Source organism: Oryza brachyantha, chromosome 6 (genome assembly GCF_000231095.2).
Source record: "Oryza brachyantha chromosome 6, ObraRS2, whole genome shotgun sequence".
Taxonomy (NCBI): Eukaryota; Viridiplantae; Streptophyta; class Magnoliopsida; order Poales; family Poaceae; genus Oryza; species Oryza brachyantha.
Window position 1 is genome coordinate 438286 of NC_023168.2, and position 27413 is coordinate 465698.

The 27413-nt window shown below is 39.1% G+C and overlaps 4 protein-coding genes and 1 non-coding gene across 5 annotated transcripts; all 5 read right to left on the minus strand.

Annotated features, from left to right (window-relative positions):
• Positions 1-1518: 1518 nt before the first annotated feature.
• Positions 1519-3567, minus strand: LOC102702197 (transcription factor MYB53-like). The gene is made up of 3 exons (XM_006655640.2): positions 3302-3567; positions 2338-3165; positions 1519-1950 (listed from the first exon to the last, which is right to left on the minus strand). Exons 1-3 carry the CDS (start codon positions 3565-3567, stop codon positions 1875-1877), a joined length of 1170 nt encoding a protein of 389 aa, XP_006655703.1. The 3' UTR covers positions 1519-1874.
• A 13178-nt stretch (positions 3568-16745) lies between these two features.
• On the minus strand, positions 16746-16817 carry TRNAD-GUC. Its single transcript has one exon. It is a non-coding gene; the product is annotated as a tRNA-Asp (tRNA).
• A 122-nt stretch (positions 16818-16939) lies between these two features.
• LOC102702475 (binding partner of ACD11 1-like) lies at positions 16940-20054 on the minus strand. The gene is made up of 5 exons (XM_006655641.3): positions 19952-20054; positions 18593-18696; positions 18426-18501; positions 18172-18255; positions 16940-17734 (listed from the first exon to the last, which is right to left on the minus strand). The coding sequence occupies exons 1-5, from the start codon at positions 19964-19966 to the stop codon at positions 17228-17230; spliced, it is 786 nt and encodes a 261-aa protein (XP_006655704.1). The 5' UTR covers positions 19967-20054; the 3' UTR covers positions 16940-17227.
• A 637-nt stretch (positions 20055-20691) lies between these two features.
• On the minus strand, positions 20692-21575 carry LOC102717444 (B3 domain-containing protein Os06g0112300-like). Its single transcript, XM_040524784.1, has 3 exons — positions 21547-21575; positions 21116-21334; positions 20692-21006 (listed from the first exon to the last, which is right to left on the minus strand). The coding sequence occupies exons 2-3, from the start codon at positions 21323-21325 to the stop codon at positions 20692-20694; spliced, it is 525 nt and encodes a 174-aa protein (XP_040380718.1). The 5' UTR covers positions 21326-21334; positions 21547-21575.
• Positions 21576-24244: 2669 nt separating this feature from the next.
• On the minus strand, positions 24245-27267 carry LOC102702761 (5'-methylthioadenosine/S-adenosylhomocysteine nucleosidase-like). The gene is made up of 8 exons (XM_006655642.3): positions 27110-27267; positions 26967-27036; positions 26361-26452; positions 26082-26188; positions 25926-26000; positions 25467-25541; positions 25170-25262; positions 24245-24714 (listed from the first exon to the last, which is right to left on the minus strand). The coding sequence occupies exons 1-8, from the start codon at positions 27177-27179 to the stop codon at positions 24517-24519; spliced, it is 780 nt and encodes a 259-aa protein (XP_006655705.1). The 5' UTR covers positions 27180-27267; the 3' UTR covers positions 24245-24516.
• Positions 27268-27413: the final 146 nt, after the last annotated feature.

Below are 27413 nucleotides of genomic sequence, written 5' to 3' on the forward strand. Positions count from 1 at the left end.
ACCTTATAATCTATGACGACCATAAAATGGATTACAAGGCATATAATTACATACATAGGGCTGCTAAAGGACGATGCTAATAATTAAGCTTTTGAAGATAGATGTGCAGCAAATAAGCAGCTAAGACAGAGAGATGCATAAGAAGAAGAGCAAATGCAAGCGCAAAGGTGGGATAGTCAATGGCTTGTGGCGTCGGGAAATGAGGTATACCTACTGGCTAACTAATTGTCTGACTTGTGTTTCAGGGCCAGAGAAAACTATATTTTTCTTATGTAAAGCAAAAGGCACAACTAGGAACCATTTTAACTACAAGTACACTCAAGCCGCAGCTAATGATATTTCCACATCCATTTCCAAAGAATCTAGTGTTCTAGACAACAATTCATACATGCATGCACAAGCAAACAAGACATGCCCAAACAACCCAAACACATCGGAAACATACATATTGATATTAAGCTAGCTAGATTTGAGTTTGATTAATTAGTAACTGGGACTGGATTAAGCAAAACTTACCTTGAATATTCGAGTGTGTTAATTAGCTGTAGAGATTAATCTGTAAGAACTAATTAATACTGAGACCACTAAATTCTTTTGGAGTGTTCTAGAAGACAGGAGCCGGTAATTAACTTTTTCTACTTTCACAAGCTACCCATCCTTCTCCAACTCCAACTAATAACATCTTTTTAAGTCATATACCGTTTGCATCTTATCTTATGCATCCAACCGCCCTGGTTAGTGATAGTCGATCAGTACTTCTCGCAAACAAGAAGTTAATTATAACCTCGTTTCGAGTAATTACAAGCTGGTTGTTTTCATTATCTACCAGCCTATCATTAATTTCGATTTTGTTTTTACTTATAAGCCAAAATTTAAATTTTCAACATTAAATTTAGAATTAATTTTATTGTTTTTCATCATAGTTTATTTTTTAGCATTTGTTTTTATATTGCTAAAAACCTATTTATAAAATTTATATTTTTAAATTAATTTTTATTTGCAAATTTGTCATTTCGCTTTTTCCTCCAGACAGCCAAAAGATGACCACATACTAAACAATAATATTATACATATTAAAAAGTGAATATATTGCAAGGTTGTTTTCATTATTTAATATATACTGTACCGTAAAGGACTCCACTGTGAAAATAATGGTGTACTGTTCAGAGTAATATTTACAAGGTTGTTTTCATTATCTAAAATTGGTATATTTAATTAATTACAGTAAACTTAGAATATGGATTATATATTGTAGTACGGGTAGCCATATGGTTGATTTTGTACCAAGTGTTATCTAAGGAGCGAGACTTTGAAATGGTCCAACAATAACAGTTTATAATCATCTGTTGGATCTTATTCCAAAATTTGACATCTGTTGGAGAAACAATTTATAGTGTATGCTTATATATATAGTTTAATTATTCTGAAAGATATAGAGATCAAGCCTGCATCAGCCTAAAGTTATTTCAACACCGTGACGACCAAAATTTAAGCTGGTCACACAAGAAACATTAGTGGTAAATGTTGCGTCAACAATTAATTAAGTACATATCTGAATAGTCGTCACACTTGGACAGTGAAAAGGAAAATGTTTTAAAATTTCATGTCCCAAGCTACCTGTCATTACATATATATTTTCCCTTCTTGTAAAGAAATAATAAAACTAAACAAACAAAAAAACACTACTGATCGAGTTCGAGTGTTCATGTTCTTATGTGTGTTTCTTTCTTTCTATACATAACTAGAAGTGGATCAAACCACCTTTTCTGATGTGAACAAACAAATAAAAACTTGACATCAACCGATCCAATAATTCTCTCCTTTTGTTTTTGTTTTCATATCTCCATTTTGTATCCCTTCCTAGCTGATCTTTATCACATCTCACCCGTGTTGTTTTTTGGAAAATACATATCACTTGGGTTGCTGTTGCTCAACCATGCTGGGAGTGGCCTGCATCAAATTAGTATATGCGAGGTAAGTAAGCAGTAAACATAAAATGTTTAATTTCTTCAGGTTTTGAAAAGACAGCCAGCTAATTTAAGCTAGCTACATGCATGCATGGAGTACTATTTGTCTACATATATAGCTAGCTTGGAATGAATTCCTGATCAGCTCATGTCTTAATCATATATATTAGAAACTATTAGAATCTTAATATGTTCGTTCCATCTGGATGATCAGGTCAGAACTATATCAGAGAGGAATTGTTTGAAACAAATTGAAAAAAGGAGAGAGAGATAAATAAACTGGATTTAATTTGGTAGCAATTAATTTAGCTCTGAAAATAAATTGTTTAATTAATTAAGAAAGTTGATGAGAGAGGAGTTAGCCACTCACTCTAGCAACACGTCCGTCCAACAAACTTCCATGTTGACGATGTCGACGTCGTCAAGGTTCAGGCTCGCCAGCCCGTCGAACGTGCTCGACGCCACCGGCGTCTGCTCGCACGACGTCATGCCGCCGCCGCCGCCGGGTGTATTGCACTGATCCTCTGACGCTACCATCGACGGCGTCGCCACCGGTGTATGGCCGAGCGCCGGCGAGCTAAGCCCGTCCCCGCCGTGGCAAAGCTCCGGCGAGCTCATGACGTCCCCGGAAGGAACGCCGGTGCCGCTGACAAGGCGGTCGAGCATGCCGTCGAGGGACATGCTCGACGACATGGGAGGCGGCCTCATGGGCTGCTGCTGCTGCGGAGAGCAGCTGTTGGTCAACGGCGGCAGGCTGTAGTTGCCGTCGTACTGGCCGAGCCGGCTCAGGTCAACGCTGGAGAGCTGCTGCTGCTGCTGGCCGAGTAGCCCACCGGAGTTGGCGCCAGTGATGGCGCCGAGGATGGTCATGAGGTCCATAGCAGATGGCGCGGCGGCGGGGGCGGGGGCGGCGGTGGCGGAGGCGAGCACGCGGACGAGGCCCTGAAGAATCTGGAACTTGGCGGCGTCGGCCTGGAGCTTGATGGCGTTGATGTCCAAGGGTAGCTGGGCGGCGGCGGCGCCCCCGAGGTTGGCGGCGGCGAGGAGGTTGGGGAGGCCGGCGAGGAGGTCGGTGCGCGGGCGGTGCGTGACGGGGTCGATGCCCTGGTTGAGAAGCTTCTTGCGGAGGTGCGTGTTCCAGTAGTTCTTGATCTCGTTGTCCGTCCTCCCCTTGAGCTTGGTGGCGATGGATGACCACCTGACATCGACGGCGACGAAGACGAAAGGCATATGTGTTAGCTATCTATATATGGAGATCGAGATCGATGGATGGAGGCAGAGGCAGAGGTAGAAGAAGAAGAAGAAGAAGAAGAAGAAGAGATGCATATACATACTTGTTGCCGAGGGTGGCGTGGAGGTTGATGATGAGGCGCTCCTCGTCGTCGGTGAAGTCGCCGCGCTTGATGTCGGGGCGGAGGTAGTTGGTCCAGCGGAGGCGGCAGCTCTTGCCGCAGCGGTTGAGGCCGGCGTTCTTGGGGAGGCGGCGCCAGCTGCCATGGCCGTTCCTGCGGATGTAGTCCACCAGCAGCTTGTCCTCCTCCGGCGTCCACGGCCCCTTCTTCACGTCGGCGTCCTGCTCGCAGCACGGCGACCTCCCCATAGCTGATCGATCGATCACGTACAGTACAACCCGGCCGGCCCCTTCTCTCTCAAAGGCTCAGCTCGCGATCGATCGTTTGATGGTTTGGATAGATGGATGGGTGGCGAGCGAGTCGTCGGAGGCGGGGGGTTTTATAGGGAGAGAGAGGCCGCCATGAAATGCTATCTTAACCTAGCTAGCTACACAAGTACACACCACACATGCATGCGTGCATATCTTTCACGGCTAATTTACTAGCTAGCTTCATCGAGTCAGCTAGCTAAGCTAGCTTAACTAGTGGAGCTTGAGTGTCTTTTACCGGTAGTATTATATATATACCGTCGATAGTAAAATTTGGTCGGTTGATTTGGATTTCTACTATCAATAAGAAAAATAATGATTTACTATTAGTCGCTGATGCAGTGGTATAAATAGATATGATTTATTGGATTAAAAAATGTTACAAACCTTACAAAATTATAATAACACAGTTACAAATTTTTTGAAAAATAAACGCCATAAACTGCTACCAGTAGAGTACATCTATAATTAATGAGATGTGGACTAAAGTAAGGATTGGGATCCTCTACGGTCAGTGTGCTGATGCCTTTGTAACCTTAGGCCCACGTGTTAGTAACAAAGGCACGATGCCTTTAATTAAAGGCAGAGGATCCAAATCCGCTAAAGCAAGCATGTAGAGATAGATGCAGCCACACACTCTCTCTAACCCTGGTGCTGTTTATTTATTTATTTTTTTTCTCACTTTGCTTTAATTTGCGAGTTTAATTAGTCCAAAGACATACATCGATCGTGGTTAGCCAATGCAACGAACGAACGAACCAAAAGCGAGTTAGCATGCACGGAAAATTAACGGACGGACCCCAGCGGGGATCAGAGATTGCTTGTCAATGTAGGATTAAGTTAGATATTGCATGCATCCTTTTGTGTCCTGTTTTTCTTTCCTCTGTACTTTCTGCACCTTTAATTATTGGGAACATTAACATATACTAACTATGCGTATATATATATATATATATGGCCCAATGCAACTGGGGTTTTATTTAGGACCCAGCTAGCTAGCCCAGGATTAACTTAATTATATATGCACAGTTTTAATTCCCTCACAACTAATAAATATGCTATATATATATTTAGGAGTATACTATATATATATGAGCACGTACTTTTGTAGATATATATACAGCTAGCTCTACGTACGAGTTTACATGAGACGTACCGTAGATATATACATACATGCGTGCATGATGGTGATAATGCATGAATGATACATATGTACATAAGTACATAAGGACATAAAGTTAAGTTACTGCAATTGAAGATGTGAAAGCTATATATGCATATATACTGTAGTATATAATTGTAGATCGATGTGATAGTAACATTAATTTTCTACTGTGTGTATGTGTGTCCATATGTATGAACGAGGACGACATGTTACTTGGAAAAAAAAGGAGAAAACGCTGATTAATTAATTAATTCCATGCCTGATTTGGACGTACGTACGTCATGTTATGTACACAACATATGTATAGTGTACGTTTTGACGCTTTACAAATTAAACCAGCCAGAGGAAACTTAATTAGTAAGAGAAACAAAAAAAATCGGTACGACCTTTAATTTTCATTTTCGAATGATAATTAAAAATGATATTACAAAATTAGCTCATGGATATAATTTGGATCTGGACCACGTTTGTATAGTGGCTTATAATATTATAATATAACTTATTAAAATTTATATTTAGTTCATAATTATATAGGTGACATGATCACTAGATATATACGATGTGTACCTAGATGTATAAAAACTTTCTATTACTTAATAGTTTAAAATAGAGAGAGTATAAGTGTGTTTAAACTACCTAGCTAGTAGCTATTGCAAAAACATTCTTTCCCAGTACTTGTATATTATGTTGGTGTGCAAATTAAAGTTGCATATATATAGCTGATCTGTCAAGACTTTTTCGGTGAAACCTGTTTATTTTTGTTTAAGTTCTAATTAAACTATAGCTAATTATTTCTTAGTGATAATTATATTAGTATAGCTAATTATTTTTTGGGGGCAATTATATTACGTCGCAGAATATGCATGTATATATACAACGTCCGGCGTGTTTAACAATTAGGTAGTTTTGAAGTGACAGATATATGGATGAAGTGCAGGTGCAGGCAGGCCCGGTTTGTGGGTGGCACGTACGTGTGCAGGAGGCAGAGGAGAATTAGGTTCGTGTGGTCTGACACGTGTGCTTGCTAGTTACAATGTATAGCTCTCTGTATATATATGTGTTGCCTCCTCCAACAAATTAAATTAAATTAAATTAAGGAGCAAGCAAGCAATTAATACATCCAGGAAGAAGAAGGAACTACCTGCTCGATCGATCGATGGAACATTGATCAATAGATGCATGGATATAATACCTTGTTTCACACGCACATGCATGACACGATCGATCATCATATGTACACAATTAAGTAGTTGGTAAACCTCTCACTTAATTTGGTGGAGTAGTATATATTTGCATCATCATATCATATGTACACACACAAACACACAAGAATTGAGAGCTACGTACGGTCGTTAGGGGTTTGGGGCCCGCCCAAAACTTAGCTTAGCTTACATGGCTTAATTAGTTGTGTGTGCTTTTGCCATTGCTCTAACTAGCCTTGCCACGTGGAATGATGAGATAATTAATTAACGAAATTAACTTGATGGGTATTAATTATTATATTTGTACTAGCTACCTGCCTACTACTACTATGTATACGGTTGATTTGGTCCCTTTCCTTCCTTCCTTCGCACAACTATTGCCTAAATGCTGCGTATGCATGTGGGAGCGAATTGATCGAACATCCTCGTCCCTCGATAACATTGGCTGGATGTATTCCCTTCGGTTTTTATTATTTAACTCGTTAATGTCATATTTATGTTTAACTATTCATCTTATTAAAAATTTATATAATTACTGACTATTTTATTGTGAGAGAATTCTACTGGTAAATTCAAAAAATGTTATATATATATATATATATATATATATATATATATATATATATATATATATATATATATATATATATATATATATATATATATATATATATATATATATATATGTCGAATTCACTTCTATGAGGAATATATACTAAGTTCCATGTATGATTCATTTTGATACATATGGTATTTGTTTTCATAAATACGATTTAACTTGAATGTGCATGGGAAATACTCGACATATGCGAAAATATCATTAATTAGTGGATTTTTCATGAAAACCCTTTATGTTTTTTGTATTTTTCTGAATATATGGTTAGAAAAATTAATGATCAAATTGTGGTGGTGTCCTAAATGAAGAGGGTATAATATATAGTATTGAGAACTAATCAGCCAGAGAGTCCACTGCAGTGTTTGTTTGTCATTTCCTTACCAATCTGTATCTTTGTGCACCATTTGTCTTGAGGTTATTTTGTTGGACTTTTAGGTTATATGGTGTGATTATTTGGTTTTTTAGGGAAAAATCAACGACATATTTGCAAAAATAATTTATGAATAAAACTTTTATATATGTGTTTTCTTAGCGATCTAAAAGTCAAGGTCGAAAAATAAACTATGATAAAAAAACCAATATATGCTCCAGATTTAAAGTTACAAATTAAAACTTTTGTTAATAAGCGTAAACAAAAGTGAAAAAATATGACTGATAATGTATGAACTGTCTCAACCTCTGCATCGAAGTGATTCCTTCCTTTTACTAAATGGCTGACTGATTTTTTATAATTATTTGAAGGATACAAATGAATGGATTGAACATATAAAGTTGAAAATATATTTAAAATATCATTATAAGAAGGTCATACCTGGAAAGTTTTTGTAAAGAAAAGTCACATTGTTTGAGTCCGAAAAGCTTGCTCATTTATCCATTCATCTGATAAGAAGAAAAGAACATGCATGGCGGTTTCCATACATGAATTTATTATAATACTATTTTAAATATATTTTTAAATTTCATAATAGTTAGCTCATTCTTTTGTACTCTAGAATAATTAGCCATTCACACTTTTGTAATATTGTGGTCGACATAAAGCTTAATGGCATATGCTAATGAATGAAACTTAATTAATGGTAGTATATATGTGTATTAGCTAAATACTCTTTCCGTTTCAAAATGTGGCTATTTTGGTGCACAACTACATTTCTGATGGAATGGAGTAGTCTATAGTATGTACATGAGTGGTTGACTTATCACCATTTGCTCTGATCTGGGAGTCTTATCAGCATTACAGTTAGCAATGGCATGCATATCCAAAACACAGGGCAAATTGACTTTTGAAACTACATATATTAGCCCCAATGTCGATCCATTTTGTGAGGAGTCATATGCTTCGTCGTTCCATGTATATTTGATATTAATATGTTGAAGATCGTACTTTCCAGAGAACACAATATTTATGTGGTGTTTGAAAGATTTTAAGACGAATTAAAGTTGCCCAAGATGGCAATGTGGATCTTAAAACTCAATTATATATGCACTATATGTTCGGATATCCATTGATTCCATGCATCCTTTATGGCCAATATGTGCACCCATGACGTTGATCTGAACTTAAACTGCAAAACATGCTTAGCTATCTGATATTCACCTATGAGATATTTTAGGTTGGAATCCTGTCAAAGATGATCAGACAGTGTGCGTAATTAAGCATAAAACAAAGGTCAAGTGCTGAATTATTATCTGTGGTTTAATTTCCACGATCCAAATGCATGATGGATCATCACAAGACCTGGGAGATGAAAAACAGCGTGGTTTCAGCCCACAGAAACCTGCACAGTATGTGGGTCCCCTTTGATAGATAGTTCTTGAATTTATTTAGTTTTCCATTTGGAAAAAGAAAATGGTAACATGAATCATTAGGTATTAAGGGCCGCTTAAAATTGTACGTATACAGCTAACTAGCTCCACATTTTGTATAGTATTTAGGGGGACCTAGGTGTACCTGCACACTGTTTATTTAATCTTTTAGATAATGACTATTTGTTTAACTGTTTATCAGAAAAAAAGGTTAGTTGTGCAATTGGAATTATTGTTAGACCCTTTGACATGGACACACAACATACCAGTATAGATCGATTACCATGTAAATTGCACATGGCTGGAACACCGGTCTCTGATGGTTTTCTGCACATGCATGAACAATACTCTGTCTTGGTCTTTCTCTGTCTATATCAAATACCAGCTAGCTAATTGCTTTCTTTAATTTTCCCAGCTTTCTTTAGTTCTTATTTGGTACTAATCGAAGAACCAAAGCAACTTTAGTTTCAGATGCAATGCACAGAGTCATCAGTTAATCATTTACCAAACACACAACCACCTCCTTTGACGCCAAGAGATACAGAGATGCTGTGGTAAATTTGCACACTTGCAAGTTTGAGCCGTGCATACAAACACCTCATCGGAAGCTGAGAGATTCTGCCCTAACTGCCAATGTCATTCTAATCTAGACAAATACTCGTAGGAGTACTACTCACAAATATGGTTCACGAACTTGTTTGGGTGTAATATATAATTTGCTTAGTCCGTGCAAAACAAAGCTAGAATACATCACGCAAACAAATTATGTGCTAGCTAGGATGCCACGTCAGCTATCAAGTGACAACTCACAGAGAGAGATGCTCACTTTGCACACACCACGTCACACTGAGCTTGCCTCTTACTATGTACTGTCCCCCTGGATGCTATTGTCCTATGCACACATCAAGGAAAGATTAGGCCAAGACGCAATGGATCGTTAATAGCCTGAGCTGTTCAATCACATTAATTTACTTGTTTGCCTAATTTAATTTAGCCCTAAGTTGCACATACTGAATAAGCTGTTGAACTAAAGCGTGCACTGTGCAAAAAAAGTGATTTTTTTTCTTACCTTTTGAGGTCCTCAAAGGTAAGAAAAGGATGAGTAGTTTCAGAAGTAAGTGACAGTCAGATGAAAGGTTTGAAACTGCAAGGGAGAGGATAACATCTGAACAGAATTATACAGCTAACACATATCCATATATTCCCATCTGCCAATTTATCCATGAATCCCATAAAGTTTCAGTATAATGATCAATCAGACAACTACTTAATTCTCTCCAGCTGCTGCTTACAGATGTGTACTACTACTAGTAGTTACTATTGGTCTATTGCAGTACAAGTTTCAGGTCCTGTACCGTAGCCTACAGGTTTCAATCTGTATGAGCTAGTAATTAATCATGCAGACTACAATACGTAGTGTGAGCTATTCTTGAATAGTATATATACAATATGTCAATAGATCTTTCGTATCAGCATCGTCGTCGTCAAGACAATCACTATCACTGTCAGACTGGGAATTAAACTATGTTCATATGTACTAATCTCCCTTAGCATTGCTAACTGCACGAAGCAGCTTATTTGGTTAGGATTTCCCTTCAACTACCTTCCTTTTAAAAATTGCCTCTCTAGTTTAACCAGACTATAATACGATTTGTTTAATTTGGTACAAATACGAACATGAAATTCTGATATTAACTTGTACTTCAGTTTGCACAAGTACAGCCTGCACCTCCCGTATCTGTATTTTTGTACTACTTTTATTATCATTATTTCAAGCAAATAATTGAAAGAATATTTGTTTTTTTAATAATGTAAGTAGACATGACAGGAAGAAATTTTGTTTGCATTTTGGTAGAGTCTGCAAGTAATCTAGCTAATGGATGAATTGGCAAGCATGCCACAGTAGAATTCAGATAGTGTAGTATCTACCTAGAAATCAAGCTAGCTAGTAGGAAAAAAAAGACAGGAAATGGTTTTCTTGCCCTTGCTCGCATAATTGAGACAACAGTGTATTATTTTGTTATGTTTTTATATTTGAACCTAGGGGGTGGATAAAAAATTAGCTCAAATCGCTAAGGCTCGACTTATTTGGACTCTTATCTTAGCAAGTCACCTTGGCTTGGCTCTATTTCATTAACGTTGATGAACTTAAACTCTAGCGTTGATTTGTTCATGAGCTGGGTCGTTAAGCTTTTTAGGCTTGTTAACGATCTATACCTCATTTTAATTATTTCTATATTTATAAGTTATTGTTTTATCATATATCAACATAAGAATAGACATGAGCTGATAAAGAACTCATAAAATACAACTAGTTCATATGTGATTATAAGACCAAGAACTAGTTAAGAAAACTAAATATATAAAAAATATAGTGACTCTTTATACTAACGAGCTAAATGAGCATATCTCTAATTAGCTCGTTATGCTCATAAGCTAAATAACCAGTTCGGCTTAACTCATCAACACAATGAGTTTGAGGCGATCTGAGTCAAGCTTTATATGAGCCCATCTGAGCCATGAGCTTTGATCTTTTTGTCCGTTCCTATTTGAAGCACATGATTACAGTAGTGAGGCATGAATGCAAATTTCTAAATTTACTTGCCAATTCAAAATAATTCAAGGTTACGTTAGCATTACTGAAAGAAAAAAAAAACTGTTGAATGAGAAGATTGCTTTTCTGACTGGTTTTGACATGTCTTCCAAACAGTAGTGATCAGTACATGCAGATTCGAATTCTGTCCTGTCCTCTGACCGTTCGAATTTGCCAGATACACCAGTGGTTCAGAGCACTGCAGGACGTACAATCAAATTGAATAGTCAGAGCACAGGACAGATACACCAGTGGTTGTCTCTAGAGCACCACAGGTAAAACATTCTGTCAGATCGGTTTCTCTTGCAGTGTGTTTCTCTATGTGTACGAGAGATCTGATACTACTAGTCTTTTTGAAATGAAAGAGATCTTTGATATAGCCTCGCTCAACTGAAGAGTAATCCATCCTGATAAGAAATCCAATAGGGACATATTGTACTGCCATATGTTTATTAATGGGACACTCATTTTCAGTTCATCATTAATGCGTATCAATGGAAGCAACAATGTCAGAAATGTGATAGAACAACTTGCTAATTTTGTATATCATACGCTGTCCTAATAATTACTATGTTTATGAACCATCGTTGGGCAATTAAGTTATTGAATTTTTGTCCAAATCATAACCAAAAGTACATAGGAAAATACACAAAGATATGATTTTTATGTGGAATATCATGGCAAGGACAATAATTCAAAGGGGTGCAACCGGTCTACATACTTCTGGTATAGACTCAAAACCATTTATGTTTGATGTATACATACAGTAGTCTTAATGGTTATGATTTGAATGCATTAACCAGAAACTCCTAAAATGATAAAGAAAAGGTTCAGGAAAAGGAGAGCATGTATGAGCTTTTTGGGAGAAAGTAAACACGAAGATTGTAAAAATTAAAGATGTAGAAATTCCTATGATGAAAAATGCAGGAACGTATCTAAAAAAATCAAAATCAAAAGCTTCTACGGTTATGTATAATTATATTCTCGTTGGCCACAACAATATTAAGGCCAGCTTCATATCTTGCAGAGCCCTAATCAAAGAGCTAGTTGATGCAAGATGTGGCTAGTTAATTATGAAAACAAAACAGGGATCCAAACGGTTTTAAGTCAAATGAACAGAAACCTCAAGAGAGGATTCCTCAAACAGCTGCACAGCCTTGGGGATCTTTTAGTCAGGATTAGGGATGTATAGGGTTGGTCTTAACTTAATTAGTATATGTGCAGCATTAATTAATACTCATACATGATCGAATGAATAAAATGAGGATCATGCATGTACGTCCTTGGTGTGGTGACTGAATTTCGGCTGATCTGGCTCAACAAAGACAGGATTATTTTACTGCAACAAGCACTAATACTGCATCCTGCTATATAAAATACACGAGTAGTTAGTAAACAGAATCTGATAAACAAATAGGAGCAGATCTTTACGTGATCTAATTCCACATAGCAGGTCACTGTTAGTTGTTATAATTTGGTGAGTCTTTGTGTGTTTAAGTTTCTAATTCGATTTTAATTAGCTGCCACTTCACGTGTATCTCCACGCATATTACATGTTTAATAATCCCTAATAGGACGTGTACTTGATGCCTATCTTAATGCATCGTTCGATCTTGGTACGTAGCATTATTAAACAATAGCTATGCATTCGCGTTGATTCAACGGTACACTGTTGCAATACAGACGTGTAGAAATTAATTAAGCTTGCTATTAATATAATTAATAATATGTGTGAGTCAACTAACACCCATATCCTTTCGCTTCTGCTTATGCTTATAAAACAAAATTTAAATTTTCAAACTTAAATATAGAGTTGATTTAGGAAAAAAAATTTCACCGAAGTTTATTTTACAGCCTTACTTTTAGATTGTTAAGAATATGTATACAACATTTTTATTCATAGATTATTTTCTATTTGCAAATATGCGTAGCTAAACAATCACCCCCTTAATACAGTTTCAAGACTCAGTTCGCTGCTCCGGTCCTTGATCTCTTCCATGACATCATCAGTTACATATGGTGAAAAAAAACTTGTCGATCAGATGTCATATGCCAGAGAAACAATGCATTCAGTTGTCTCAGGTTACAGGTAATAAATAATATCAGAATATATTATTGGATATGGTAAATCTTTGATGGATTGACATAAATAAAAAAGATCATTGCATGTTGCAAATATAAATGATAAGATCGAACAGTTTTTAGTTCTCTCGGAATAGAAAATAAGAACATTTTGTGACTATCAACATATTCTGTTCAGTTCATCTTCAGATTTTTCAACTTGCAGAGCATAGGTAGTCTCCATGGTGTCATGGTATTAGTAATAAACTGACAAGTGCTTTACCTGAATTAAAAAACCTTATTATTGTTCGTAATTTTTGGCTCAACTAATAATTAAACTGAGTTGTTAGGAGATGCCGGCTCAGCCGGGCAGTGCTGCATACATGCAATGCACGAGTTGACTTTACCTTACTGAAACCAGGGGCCTGGTCTATGTTCATGAAGATGATTTATTAGCAAAGCAATTAATATTTGTCATACGAGGTTTGGAGTTGGATTAATTGTTCATTGCCAACTTGCCATTTCTGCACAACGAGGTTAGGAAAAAGGAACAGGTGACAGCATTTGCTTTTGTGTAAACCCTGTAACTGTCTCTGAATGTATGGACAGTATGGTTAGTGCAGTTTCAGTGTATAGCAACTCACTTCCAAATGCCTGCCAAAAGTCAACCTGATGCTTGTGCGTGTAGATGAAGCAAAACTGTGCTGTGCTGCTGAGATTGACAGACCATTCTTGACGAACCAATTCGATCGTTTTGAGAGCATGCCTGTACTATCGGCAACAAGAATTTGTTTAAGAGACAACACTGGAAGGACTCCAATTCTTAATTGTTTCAGAAAAATGCTCCGATCCTGAATCTCTGTGTCAGTGTCTGCACCTCAAAACAAGCACAAGCTACTACTCCCATCGGATATATATCCCAAGCTAACCAATAGCAGTGTGAAATTGAAATGGTCTGGGCACAGATTCCGAGATACACAAACAATATGCAAGTTGCATGTACAAATTGGATTATAACCAACTGATTAACTGAATCATTTGCAGTTAATATTTCTTTTTGTCCTGTGATTGTCCTTGTCAGATCCTAGTTCATGTACTTGTGACCACAGGATCGATGCTTAGAGTTGGAATCCAGTAGTAGTTTATAGTTGCTTTCTAGAATTAAAGAATTGGTGCTGGATGAAGTGTTTTTGTGAGCTAATCAGCTGTTTGCTCCGTACCAAATCAACATGCCAAAAGTCTTCCTGCTATTAAGCACAAACGCACCATAGGATTAAATACCCATTTTAATGCTCCAAAGAGAACCATATGAATTCAGTGTTGCCTGAATCTCATCAAAAGAAGTCCTGTTCTGGTTTTCACTTAAAATGAAAATGAAATTGTCTTAGTTCAACTGTTCATTTATCTTGACATCCAGACAAATGGGAGGTTCTGACTTCTGAATATATACCTAGAAAGTAATAATATAGCTAGCATTTTTATAATGTAGTTAATTGTATTTATGCATGAACCTCAGCACAACCACGTGTAGAGTGTAGACGACACAGAGAACAAAACCGTTATCCACAAGTCACAATAGGAGATTAGAAGTTTAACAAACCAGTTAATAATCTCATCAACTGAAATGCATCCAATGAGCAATGTGGCTTGATATTCTTCACCCTTGATATCATCACACACAGTATCAGATGGATACATTCATGGAGATGCAAACAATTTAGCAAGCAGCAACTTCAGTTTTTTTAGGCAGATGACAGCTTCCTTGGTCAAAGGCATAGTTGAGAAGCATCAGAAACATAAAGAAAAAAAGGGGCACAACACACACATCATGGACGACTAGCAACAGTACTTGACTCCTATTGGGGCACAAAAATAAAGAGAACCATGAACTGGCAGTAGCAAACAGCAGGATTAGAGTCAGTAGTTGTGCACTTGATTCTTGGATTAATTTAATCTTGTTTCCAGTGATTGGTTACTAGTTAACCCTTAAGTAGTAGAAGCTGAGTAGAGTACACAGTGGACTAGTAGAGTAGATATAGGTGGTTGATTGAGGAAGAAGCCAGAGCAAGAAACAAGAGGCTTGTCCGCATCCAAGACAATGCATGGTGCTAATTTAGAAGGGACAGCCCAGGATTATTGTAGGTTGCAACATACTTATATAGTAGGAAGGTGATGGCGTTTTGTGTAGCTTGGCAAGGGAGGCTTCAGCTTATTCAGTTTCAGAGTTCAGACAGTTGAAGACACATACAGCAACATCATGCATGCCACTTGCAGCTTGATATTATTCTATAAGAATGGAATGCCCACCTTTTTGGATGTTCTTTAGATAGGATCCCATGAATTTGCTAAGATGACTCATAAAAGAAAAAGAAATAATGTGATGGAAGAAGTATGAAGAAACATTGGGCTATTTTGTTAGGAGAAGAATGAAGGGAGTACTACCAGAAAACATAAAGCTTAAAATGAAGAGGAGTGGGATGAGAGGAAGTAAGAAGTATAAAAAAAACATAGAGCTATTTTATTAGTAGAATGAAGGAAAGTATATTAGAAAATTATAAAGCTTTAGAATGAACAAAAGGAAGTAGCATGAGTAAACACAGAATGAATGAAAGGAAGTGTTTAGATTATCTGATTTTGTGATAGTTATTAAGAGGTATAAATAAACAAATTAACTACTACAAAGTTATAATCTTACTTTCAAAAGGCTAAATAGGAAACTTTTACATAGATTTTTTTTTTGCACAAAACACCGTGTATGAGCTTAGGAAAAGTGCCTGTGATAATCTATAATTGACAAGGACTGTTTAAAAACTTAAGAAGCATGACCACGAAAATCCATGATCAATAATGAAAAAAAAGGAAGAAAGCCATAAAGCTTTAGAGCATCTCCAAAAATTGGCCCCCAATATTTTTGGATTGGGATCATCCCAAAAGATATTGGGTCAAAAAATCTCTCCTCCAATAATTCCCTGAAAATTGGATCCCGAAATTTTGTTAGTTGGCCACATTGAAAAGATGGGATCAGTTTTACATGTTCACAGTAGGGATCATTTTCTTCATGGTGCCTGGGCTGTTGTATGCTTAGGCAGGCCAAGTGCTATTCGATGCTTGCCTATAGACTTGCTGCTAGACCGTGGTTCAAGAGCAAATGATTTTTGACCTAACTTGAATTTAGTGGACTATTAAGTACCCATACATTGTTGCATACAAATGTGTGCAAATTCTACGTGTATATGCGAAACTATGTAATGCTATAGCACTATATTTTCAACGTTGTAATTTAATTCCATGTTCTAAAGTACATGTTTTGAAATTTAGAGGCATTGAAACATTTAAATTTAACACGCCAAGCATGGTTTCTATCATTCTGTAAAATTCCATATACATGAAATATTGTCTAACCGAATATGGTAACTCACTATAATTTGTCTTGGGGTTCACATAAAATTGCACGGGCAGGAAAAATTATCATCATATTGCAGGACTTGAGTACAGAGACTCTCCCAAAATTGAGTCAGGACTCAGGACGACACTTGAATTGGTTATGTCTAAAAGTTCATAGGGATTTTGAGAATCTGTTGAAGCTTATTTTTGATTAAATTGCCAAAAAAAAAAGCTCTTTAGAATGAATGAGAGAAGAAAGTAACATCACTACTGCTGACCCAAAAAATTTGAGTACGCCGTTGCCGGGGATCGAACCCGGGTCACCCGCGTGACAGGCGGGAATACTCACCACTATACTACAACGACTCTCTTGCTGTGGGCTGATTTCGTTCCATAAAATTACAGTTACTGTAGATTATGACTAAGCAAAGCAGACAACATGTTTTCAGTAATTCAGTGGACACAGAACAGCATCACAAACAGATCCATGAACTAACATCATCATATGACATTATTAAAGGAGCTTTCCACAGCTTTTCCCAAGGTTCATGCAACTTACAATCAGAAACAGTTTGAAATTACGCCATATGAACCAGCAGAATACTTTGAGATCACCAGCCTATTTAATTTCCTATTCTACTGGACACAAAATTCCTGCAATGTGAAAGTTCACTGATAGACGTATGGCAGGAGGTTTTTTTTTTTTCTGTTCTATATCTATGTATTACATCCATCAATACAACACAATGAAGCACATGAGAGAGAACGTGGAGCCATCACTGGATGGGTGTGTACGAGTGTCCCCCAGAAGGACCGGAGCCCTTATGCTGCTCTTCAGCTGCCATCTTCTCCTTCGTCATCGTACCAACATCAGTGGCAGCCTTCGCAACTTTGTTGAACGCGTTTGTGACCCACGACGCCCCGGTGAAGACATACCTATTCTTCATAATAGCAGACCCAGCAGTGCTCACCTTCTGTTCAGCAGCAGCGAATGCAGACTTGGTCTTGTCGGACACCTGGAACTTCTGATCCATCTCCTTCACCTTCTCATTCACTATGGAAGTACCCATAGTGAACTTCTCGCTAAGACCAATCTTCCTGTCAATGGAGGCGACCTTGGCACCAGCAGTGGATGTGAAGCCATGCTTCTCATCAAAAGCTTTTGCCTTGCCGACTGCATCTTTACCCAGTGTGAAACCCTTAGCAAGCATAGTGCTGACAACATCCTCAGCCTTGTGGACAACATTATTGTCTCCACTGACTGGGACACTGGTTCCACTGTACTGAGAACAGAATACAATATTCAATTCAAGCTATACTCTTAAGATCAATAGAAAGTTGCAATCATGCCCATGCTAACACCAAAACTAGAAATGTTTTCTTTACAGCCAAGCCATTTTATGGAGAAACACAAAACCTGCCCCTGTGGTGCACGAAAACTGTTACACTAGAGCTGCTCTAATTAGATGGCAACTATAATTGAAAGTATTGATTTCACTTATGGTTAAGAGTTAAGGAACAGGAATGTGTTAAAGTACACGAGACATGCTTTCATTTAAGCTAAGTAAAAGCAGAAAATTCTGCATATTTTGAAGTACGTGTGTGAGAATTAATGCATACAGAATTGTCACATTCAGTTAAAGACTATCAAGATCACTTTGGCAACCTACTGAGAAAGTGAGAAGACTAAATATGAGCATACAACCGAGTTCTCGCATACCATTGGTGGAGCAGAAGAAGTAGGGGGCGGTTGATATTCTGGAGCAGGTGCGATGATGACAGAAAGATCGACTATTGTTGCCCCCTGTTACAAAAAAAAAGAAGAAGAAGAACATCTCAGTTTTTTCTCTAGAAAAAAAGATACATATTACAATGAAAGGAAATCCTTACAACTAAAGAAAATGGAAATGCTACTAACTTAATTGTTTCTTCTACTTCCTTTTTTGGGGCAAAGCATGATACTAAATTACTCACCGAAAGAAGAAGTGCAGTCTCAGCTCCTTGTGAATCTTTAAAAGTCACATATGCAACTTGAGACCATTCATCACCACTGCCAATGCAAGGGAAATAAACAGATGAGAATGCTAGTTAAAGGCAGGTCAAATATCCTCTGTGTGGAACATGTTGCAAATTTTATCAACCTTTGCATCTCGACATGTTCAATTTCTCCTGAAAAGGAAAAGAACTCCTTAATGTCTTGTACAGTTGCACTCAAGGAGACATTAGTGACCTTGACAGCCCTCACCTGTAACAAAGAAAACATCACTAAAATTATGAAACAAGTATGTGAGGAAACATGGCCCGTGTTAACAAAAATACCAAAAACCAACAGCACACAATTACTGGAATCAGTGCATACGGACACATAAGAAAGGAAAATAAACTTTGAAAAGTTGATAGAGCAAGCATATAAGCGAGGCTACCCTTGACCTATCTATGAACCTAGTTTTAAGCTTGAGATTTTAATTTGCATAAATAAACCACACTCTTGAAACTCGCATGGAGAAGTGTAAAGCATGTACATACGTCTTTTCTGTCTGTGCAAGATAAATTGACAGCTTATCACATCAAAGTGGTTTGCTACCGTTCAAGCTAGGGAAACAAGCATAAGTCTAAGCAAGACATCTTAGATATGTCACACAATAGTTGAGTTAAATAAATAAATAAATAAAGTTCTCATGCCTATTCTTAGGCCACGTTCGTTCAAGCCCCACAAGTTAACTTACCTCCTCGTTTTTCGCGCGCACGCTTTCCAAACTACTAAACGGTATTTTTTGCAAAAAAAAATTATAGGAAAGTTGTTTTAAAAATTCATATTAATCTATTTTATATTTTTTTAATAATTAATAATTAATTAATCATGTACTAATCTATTACTACGTTTTCCGTGCGAGGATAAGTTAACTTACCCTCACACCAAACGAAAGCGGCCTTAGTAGCATGGTTCTGCATTCCACTCAAGCTACCGTTCAAGCATAAGTTGCATAAACTCTAAACAAGAGATCGTAGATATGTCACACAGCCGTTGAGTTAAAAAAAAAACAAAAAACAGGTTCCATGCCTATTCTTAGTAGCATGGTTCTGCATTCCAGTGGAGAGAAACAGTGACCTCGCACGCACGACCTAGTACAGCTAGAAGGTAAAACCAACCATGCGCAAATACCAATATAATTCGTCTAAAGGTAGGAGCACGAGGTGTTGATCTACTGCACACCCATATCCTCCTAGCTCCAGACGATCTTCCGTGACTAGATCCGCGCAAACATTCTTCCGCACAAACTTGTGTGTGTTGCTTGCAAGCAAACATTCAAACATGAGTGAGCAGGCGGGCGGTTGCCCGATTGGGCACCAGATTCGTCGCAACGCCCAGCAAAAACCCGCGATTCCGATCTGAGTCGCCGCGGCGCGGGTAGGGAAGAGAGAGACGGTGCTTTCTTCCCGGAACCTAGACGGCCTAACTAACCTCAGGGAAAGGAAAGGAGAGGGGAATCGATGCTTACCGGCTTGACGTCCATGGCGAGCGTCGGTCAGCAGCAGAGCTAGGAGAGGTAGAGGAGGAGAAGCAGGATGGAGGAGGCTGGGCGCGGCGCCGGAGGAGGCGGCGGTGGTGGTGGTGAGCTGCGAAGAAAACGATGGCGTCGGCGGCGTCGTGCCGTGGACGAGTAGAGGAGAGAGAGAGAGCACGCGTTGATTTGGTTGGGCTTCTTGGGCCTAATTCTCTCTCTGTTCCCCATCTGACGGCGGCCCATTGGACACCGAGATCGGTCAAGTCAACGCTTCATTTTTCAACTCAAAATCTAGAGAATAAATGCATTGCTCACGTATCTCTCGTATTTCCTCAGTCCCATCCAGTTCCGTATCAGCATTTGATTATCAGTCTTATTTTAAATATTTTAAAAAAAACTATTTATGATGTATCATCTAATAAAAACAAAAATATAAATCGTAAAATTTTTTAAATAAGACGAAGAGTCAAACATTATAAATAAAAAGTAAAAAATTAGTTTTTTAGGATGGAGAGAGTACTTCATATGATTTTCTTATTAAAAAAACCAACCTTTCGATGTAATTTTTTTAAAAAAAATGTACCGTAGTGGTTCGGAAGACATGCTAAGAACATGTCATCAAGAAAATATGATAAATTCTGGATTCATACCAAAATGGCCCTAAAGCTAGCTCTCTTCTACCTGCAGTGAGCTACTGACAGTGGACTAGTGGAGTATTAGTGCACTAATTGTAGCTAGTCGATGATGACAATGGGCTCGTCGGAGGTAGCGCCCTTGGAGGTGAGCACCTCCGCCGGCAGCCCGCCGCGGAGTATCTGCACCTGGAACTCCACGCTGCCGCCTCCGGCGCCGACGGTGATCAGCTCCAAGACGCAGGCGTCCCCGACCCGGAGCCGGTTGTCGACGGCGAACTCCATCCACGCCGCCGCGTCGAACCTCTTCATCTTCAGGTCGCCGCAGTAGCTCACCGCCCACGACCTGCCGCCGCAGCGCAGCACGGCGGCCGTGCGCGCATCCGGGAGGCGGTGCTGGAACCGAGGCGGGATCCACTGCGTGCGTGCATCGACAAAAACTCAAATCCACGCACAAACAAACAAACAAAAAAAAATCAAGAAGCTGCTAGATATATATCCTATAGCTGTTGATGGATCTTCCTACCATCTGGAACTTGGGGTGAAGATGAGACTTGGCAATGATGGTGGTGAAGAAGGGGTTGCCGGCGGCGAGAGGGGTGGTGGCCTCCCCATCCTCGTCGGACCATGAAGCCGCCGGCGCCGGCAACTCGTCGTCATCGCGAGGCTCTACTTTTGGTTTGATATTGGTGTTGTTCATCTTGGTAGCCGGAGGAAATGCGTCCGGCTGCTGCATCTCACGTACCTGCTTTGGTGACGGACAGACAAGATCGATCAAGCTGCCTCACATTGTAAATAAATTCATCTTCCTAGCAAAATGCTATGAACTGACCACCATTTTTAGATGTAGCTCCTTCAGAGAAATTCAGAAGGATATATAAATATATATATACTGCCACCATTTTTCTCTATTGTATTATACTTGAGAGCAATTAAGGGAGAGAAAGCAGGAAGTACCTGAACAAGCAGCAAAGAGAGCTTTGTGTTCTTTGGGTTCCTGGAAAAATCTACCGAATTCAGGAATGTCAACCGGCACCTTTTCACCATAAAAGCGAGAACCAACCAGCCAGCCAAAGCCAACCAATCACTACACGAGGATTCATTGCTGTAGTGCATAGAGAGACGTAGGCAGAGGTTCTCAATCCACGATGTAGGGGCTGTCTGGTTACATCATACATGCACACGATATAGAAGCATATTTTAAAGAGATAAGAGAAGAGAAGAGTATAGGTAGCTATACACAGACTCTAAAATAAAATATGTGTATGACATGTGGGACCATATATTAATGTTTTGTATGTAACTATTATATGAATTAGCTATTAAATTGACTATAAATAAATTGGAGCTAGTAGTTGGCTATACTATTGAACTTGCTCTAACATTATTTAGCAATAATCGTGTTATACGTACGACCCAATCGTACTACCTACGTGTAACTGAAACACTATAACCATTGATTAGGTAAAGGGGTCAAGTGGCACTGCAGCCATTAAATGGTTGAGTCGTACGTAAGTCGGATGATTAATTGCAATTTCCATTTAGCAATAGTAGAAATACACAGTAGCACAAAGTGAGCGATAATGGCATAGCACTGCAATGATTATATCGTGCATCACTATAGCTATTAAAATAATTGTTTCTATCCTAGCTTGCAACTATAGCAAAAAATTAAGGAGTTGTTTGGTTGGGTCATTTTTGACCCGTATCAGTTCCTACCGTAAATGGATCACGTACACTTGTTTGTTTCAGATAGCTGTAATCGGATAGCCCGCAAACGAATTTCAGCCCAATGCAACCTTGATTACGCTCCTAGAAGGGGTGGAATGCGATACCGATACGGAGAAGAGAGCACACCGTGCATGGCGTCATAGTCTTCTCCCTCACAGCGCAACATCATCGTTGTCTCCCTCTCAGTCGCAGCACCCTCGCCGCCCCCACGCCCCGCTCGCATCGTCGACGCTGCTCCTCCCTCCACGCTCGACGCCGGCACGCTCGTCGCCGGCGTCGTCCTCTCGCCCCGCGCCACGTGCCCCGCGCCGACGCTGCCCCCTCCCTCCACGCCCGTCACCAACGTCGTCGCCTCGCCCCGCGCCCGTCCCCGGCGTCGGCACTGCTCCCTCCCTCTGCGCCGTTCGCCGGCATCGTCCCCTCGCCCCACACCCGTCCCCGTCGTCGGCGCTGCCCCCTCCCTCCGCACGCGTCGTCCCCTCGCCCCACACCCATCGCCGGTGCCGCCCTCTCCCTCGCATGATCCGCTGCTTCCCGTCTTGTGCGCTCCACCACTACGATTGGATCTTGACGGGAAGAACTCCACGGAGACTGGTTCTGGGAAGAACTCCATGGAGACTGGATCTGGTAGTTTCTTTGTTAACAAATCTGGTAGTTTCATTCATGTTAATTTTCAATCTAATCCTTTGATTGATTTTGAAGGTGTCATTGATTATATTTCGCAAAATATTATCTCTTGTCTTGAATTCTTGCCGTCAAAATTTGCATCCAAATATACCTGAAAGTGTTGTGCTTGTTCACTGCATTGTAATCAGTTTTGCTTGCACCTATTAGTCTGTTACATGGCTACCTAACCAAACAACGGGAATGAATCAGTATCTATTACAGCAACTATCTAAACAAAGCTTATAATCGGTTACATTGTAATCAGTTTTCGGTGGAAGCATTCCCAATTACGTTTATGTTAACGTTATTGAACCAAACACTACCCTAGAGTCATCCATCTTATATCGGACAACTGGCATTTATCTAATGTGACAACAGTGCTCATATATATCATTACTGCCTTTAGCCAGATGTTACGAATCTACACTTTGTCATTACTCCGACTGTTTCATACTCCATTCTAACATATCAATAAAAAACTGACTATAATATACGTTATTTGTGAAAATCTCAATGATGAGTCCCCTACATTTTCAAATTCTAATGTGTTTGATCTTCATTTTACGAATCATCAATACACTCCCTACAACCCAAAAGCTAGCATATGATCAATGTTATCTGATCATCCGATTAATAACAATTAATCAACCTCGATCAGGTCATTCTAAATGATTGGGCCAATCAACGATCAGGTCCGATCAATCAGGTGATTAGAAATCCCTAACGATCAGGCCAATCAGAACATGACTAAAGTTAGGCTGTCGGACAGTCTCTTGTCCCTTAGAATTTTAGTTAGGCTGGCACCTCAAACAACAAAGCTCAAAGGTAAATACTCTCTATATTTTATATTATAAGACTTTCTGAATTTGACTAGATTCATATATATATATATATATATATATATATATATATATATATATATATATATATATAGAGTTTATATGTGTATCTAAATTCATCAATATATATATAAATCTAGGTAAGACAAAAAGTCTTATAATATAAAACGAAGATAATACCATCTAACCATCAAATAGTATCTCTATTATTATATTTTATGATGCACACTAAATAATATGTAAGGTTATTATGTTCCAGTCAATGTACTGTGCTACAGTACCGACCAGCCTCGTAATCAAGCTGATCGCCGATTAATCGGCCTGATCGGTGCCATGACGATGATCGGCCGATCAGACAACATTGCATACGATTAGAAACTGAAGATCTGTTTTTCTTTTCCCTTTTCACGGTCGAGTTATGTGAGGACTCCACTCCCAATAATTTATTTTAGTTTAACAAAATATCACTTTATTTAGTATCATTACACCGATCATTTTGCAGGATACTCTACAAAATTACGTGCCATCCATCCAAGTAATTGCCAAGAATTTTGTACATATGTCCTATGGAGGATCAGGAGACCTAAACATTTATACGCATCCTCATCAAAAATCATAGAGCAATGATGAGTGTAGTGCATTGAAGCAGTAGAAGATTGGATTTGATCAACAGAATTTTAAGCTTCCTCATTCAAAGATCCGATAAGCATTTCCCGCTGATGAAGTCAACCACTTCAGTAACTGTCTTGTCCAGAGCTGCAGTCACGGCAACCAGGTTCTGCAGGAACTCCTCAGCTGTTGGTTTCTCCCCATCAACAATATCAGTCACAGCTTTCACAAAGATTGCTGGTGTTGAAAACATGTCAGCAACATAGGCCACCGCAGCTCCCTGGAAAGATTTTTTGAAAAAGCTACTTTGAGGCCTACCAATTAATTACTCTTACAATGGTAAAGAAAGTAGAGCAGCAGATACCTCATATGGATACAAGTGTACAGAAAACAGTATCTTATTGATGTTGGTTTATTTAACATGAATTCAGGCACTAACAAAAAAATAACTGAAGGGATCAACAAATAATTAATCGAATAATAGTATATTCCTACAGATATTTGCCTACTTCAATGCCATTTCAGTGCCATAACAACCCACAAAATGCAAGACGTGTAAAAGTTATCCTACAGTTCATAAAGGATTCATTCCAAGAGGAACCTATAAGACGTGTAAAAGTTATCCTACAGTTCATAAGGACCCATTCCAAGAGGAAACTATGGTTGAAGAACTCCATTTGCCTGTTGTGTGCCTATGTTGTTAAGATTAATGATTTAACAGAAGCAAACAGATACCTCCATATCCTTGACTGTAGCATCATTATTCAGTATTGCTGACTCATCATGGGGAGACATATCTAGAGAATCTCCAGTGGAAAGCTTCCCAACCTGAAACAAATAAAGCACAGTGACTTTCAGGAAGTGAAACACTAAAAGGCCATCTTGAGTCTGTACAGTGCTACAGGTTTACCAATAAAACTCACATATTCATTTTCAGAAACAACACCAAGGAACGCAAGATATATGTCTGTACGCACAACCCAGAAGATAGTCACCCAGCAGTTTGGCAACTAGCATAGTTTTGTAGCTTACCTTCAAGCCGAGTTCCTTCAATATATTAGGGGTTGCAAATGTTTTCCGTGCTCCAATTCCATACATGTCAAACACCTGTAGATAAGCCAAGTCAACAACTCAATTAAACCTGTACAAAATATGGCATGTAAATGCAATGTCTTGAGAACCAGTAAAATCAAAGGGAGACAAGGGGCGCATGTGACCACAAGCATGAGCAAGTAATCCAGACTATAAGTTAAAATAATTCTCTTCATGGTGCAGGAAGGCAGAAAACCACGAAACGTATTGGATTATGAATAAAATAGGTTAAAAGAAACATGAAATGGATTGGGTTTTGTTTTGTTTGGCACATGCACAACTTCCTGGATTCTAGCAATAATAAAGCATGTCAATGAACTGAATAGGATCAACTTTCAGGAAAAAAATGGATCTGTTTCCACCAAAAGAATAGGCTACAATGTGTAACACGGTACTCACAGGGATAGGTATTCTCCTGTCATGGAATGCAGCATCCGACGCTAAGAAGACATCTCCAATACCTGCTCCTTTGGCCTAAAAAGACAAAAAAGAAACAACGTTAGAACTGTAGCACAAAAAAGATTGCATCAAACAGGTGATATGTTCAGATGTTACCTTAAACCCACCAGCAGTGCCAGCATTGATGATCAGGTCTGGCTTCAACGACTGTATAGAAGCATATGTCACAAGAGCTGCTGATACCGTTCCAACACAGTCGACCCCTGAAAAAAACAAGGTTGATTTGTGGATAATTGTATGAGAGAATTACATGAGAATGGAATCAATCAGATTATTGGCAGAAGTTCTTAGTGAAATAGATTACTGTAGTTCAGTTGGAATATCTCTTGATTTCTTGAGAATAAGCTGATAACCAGCATATAGATCACAACTTACCAAGAGCAGGATCCTTTCCCGGCCATACAAGGTCAATGTGAAGGCCTTTGTAGTTGCCGTGGTATCTAATCCATGGGGCACCTTTAGGAAATCTGTTAGGCAATTGACAGAAAGAAAGGAATTAGCTTCAGAGCCGTATCATACAACAGTAGTGGCAGCACCAGGTTCAGGCTTAATTCATGTAGTATGAAGTACTGAAGAACAGGAATTATGAAAAAAAAAAAAGCCTGTCAGACTCTCCTGGTAAATTACTACATAAATTTTCAAAATTTTAAGGTCATCTGGCACTGACATTTTCATGGGGCAGATAAATCAAGGTTGGCACTAAACTTGCCTAGTGAAGTAAAGCAGAACACCACCATGCACCCCCCCCCACCCCCCCCCCCCCCCCCCAAAAAAAAAAAAGGAAACTTGTTCTTATTTTAATTGAAAAAAACACCTATAGTTGGTGATATTTGAGTCGAATTCCTAATTCAACGGTTTTCTTATCCAAGTTGTGACGACCCAGCCAGCCAGCCAACTAGTGAAGCATGGGTTGGAAGGAAGGGGGAAATCAAGATTAAGAAAGGAAGAGGAAGGAACGGCAGAAGAAGAAAGGAGACAAACATGGATTCGTGGGCGGGCGCCTCGTGGAGGTGGAAGCTGTTGACGAGCGGGAGCGCCTCCGTCTGCATCGCTGAAGAGGAGACAAAAGAAAATGAGCAAGCGGTTGGTGGTCAGGGAAGTGCGGATGGGCGGTGGTGGGTTACCTATGACGATGAGCACCTTGGAGATCGCGCCGGCGGGGAGCGGGGCCGAGGCGTCGGAGGGCGGCGCCATGGTGGCCGTCCGTCTCTCCTCCCAAAACCCTAGCTTAGGTGTCGCCTCGCCGCCGGTGAGACTTGAGAGAGAGAGAGAGAGCAGAGATCGGCTTGGCTTAATACTACTGCAGAAGATGCTCTCTTTCGATTACTTTATTTATTTAAAATAAAATTTATATACGGATACTTAAATTTTAAGTCATGTTTTAAATATCTTTAATGAATCAGATTATAACATAGTAGTAGTTAAATA

Bases quoted from the DNA above. Each gene is read 5' to 3' on its own strand.
- LOC102702197 (XM_006655640.2), bottom strand. From the start codon at position 3,567: ATGGGGAGGTCGCCGTGCTGCGAGCAGGACGCCGACGTGAAGAAGGGG. The intron at 3,166-3,301 runs GTATGTATATGC...CGTCGATGTCAG, and splicing joins CACGCCACCCTCGGCAACAA to GTGGTCATCCATCGCCACCA. The intron at 1,951-2,337 runs GTGAGTGGCTAA...AATTTGATGCAG, and splicing joins TGGACGGACGTGTTGCTAGA to GCCACTCCCAGCATGGTTGA.
- LOC102702475 (XM_006655641.3), bottom strand. The intron at 18,502-18,592 runs GTTGATAAAATT...TTGCATTGGCAG, and splicing joins GAACATGTCGAGATGCAAAG to TGGTGATGAATGGTCTCAAG. The intron at 17,735-18,171 runs GTATGCGAGAAC...TTCTGTTCTCAG, and splicing joins CTTCTTCTGCTCCACCAATG to TACAGTGGAACCAGTGTCCC.
- LOC102717444 (XM_040524784.1), bottom strand. From the start codon at position 21,325: ATGCAGCAGCCGGACGCATTTCCTCCGGCTACCAAGATGAACAACACC. The intron at 21,007-21,115 runs GTAGGAAGATCC...GCACGCACGCAG, and splicing joins TTCACCCCAAGTTCCAGATG to TGGATCCCGCCTCGGTTCCA.
- LOC102702761 (XM_006655642.3), bottom strand. From the start codon at position 27,179: ATGGCGCCGCCCTCCGACGCCTCGGCCCCGCTCCCCGCCGGCGCGATC. The intron at 25,263-25,466 runs GTAAGCTACAAA...TATTTGTTTCAG, and splicing joins TGAAGGAACTCGGCTTGAAG to GTTGGGAAGCTTTCCACTGG. The intron at 24,715-25,169 runs GTATCTGTTTGC...AAATCTTTCCAG, and splicing joins CTACAGTCAAGGATATGGAG to GGAGCTGCGGTGGCCTATGT.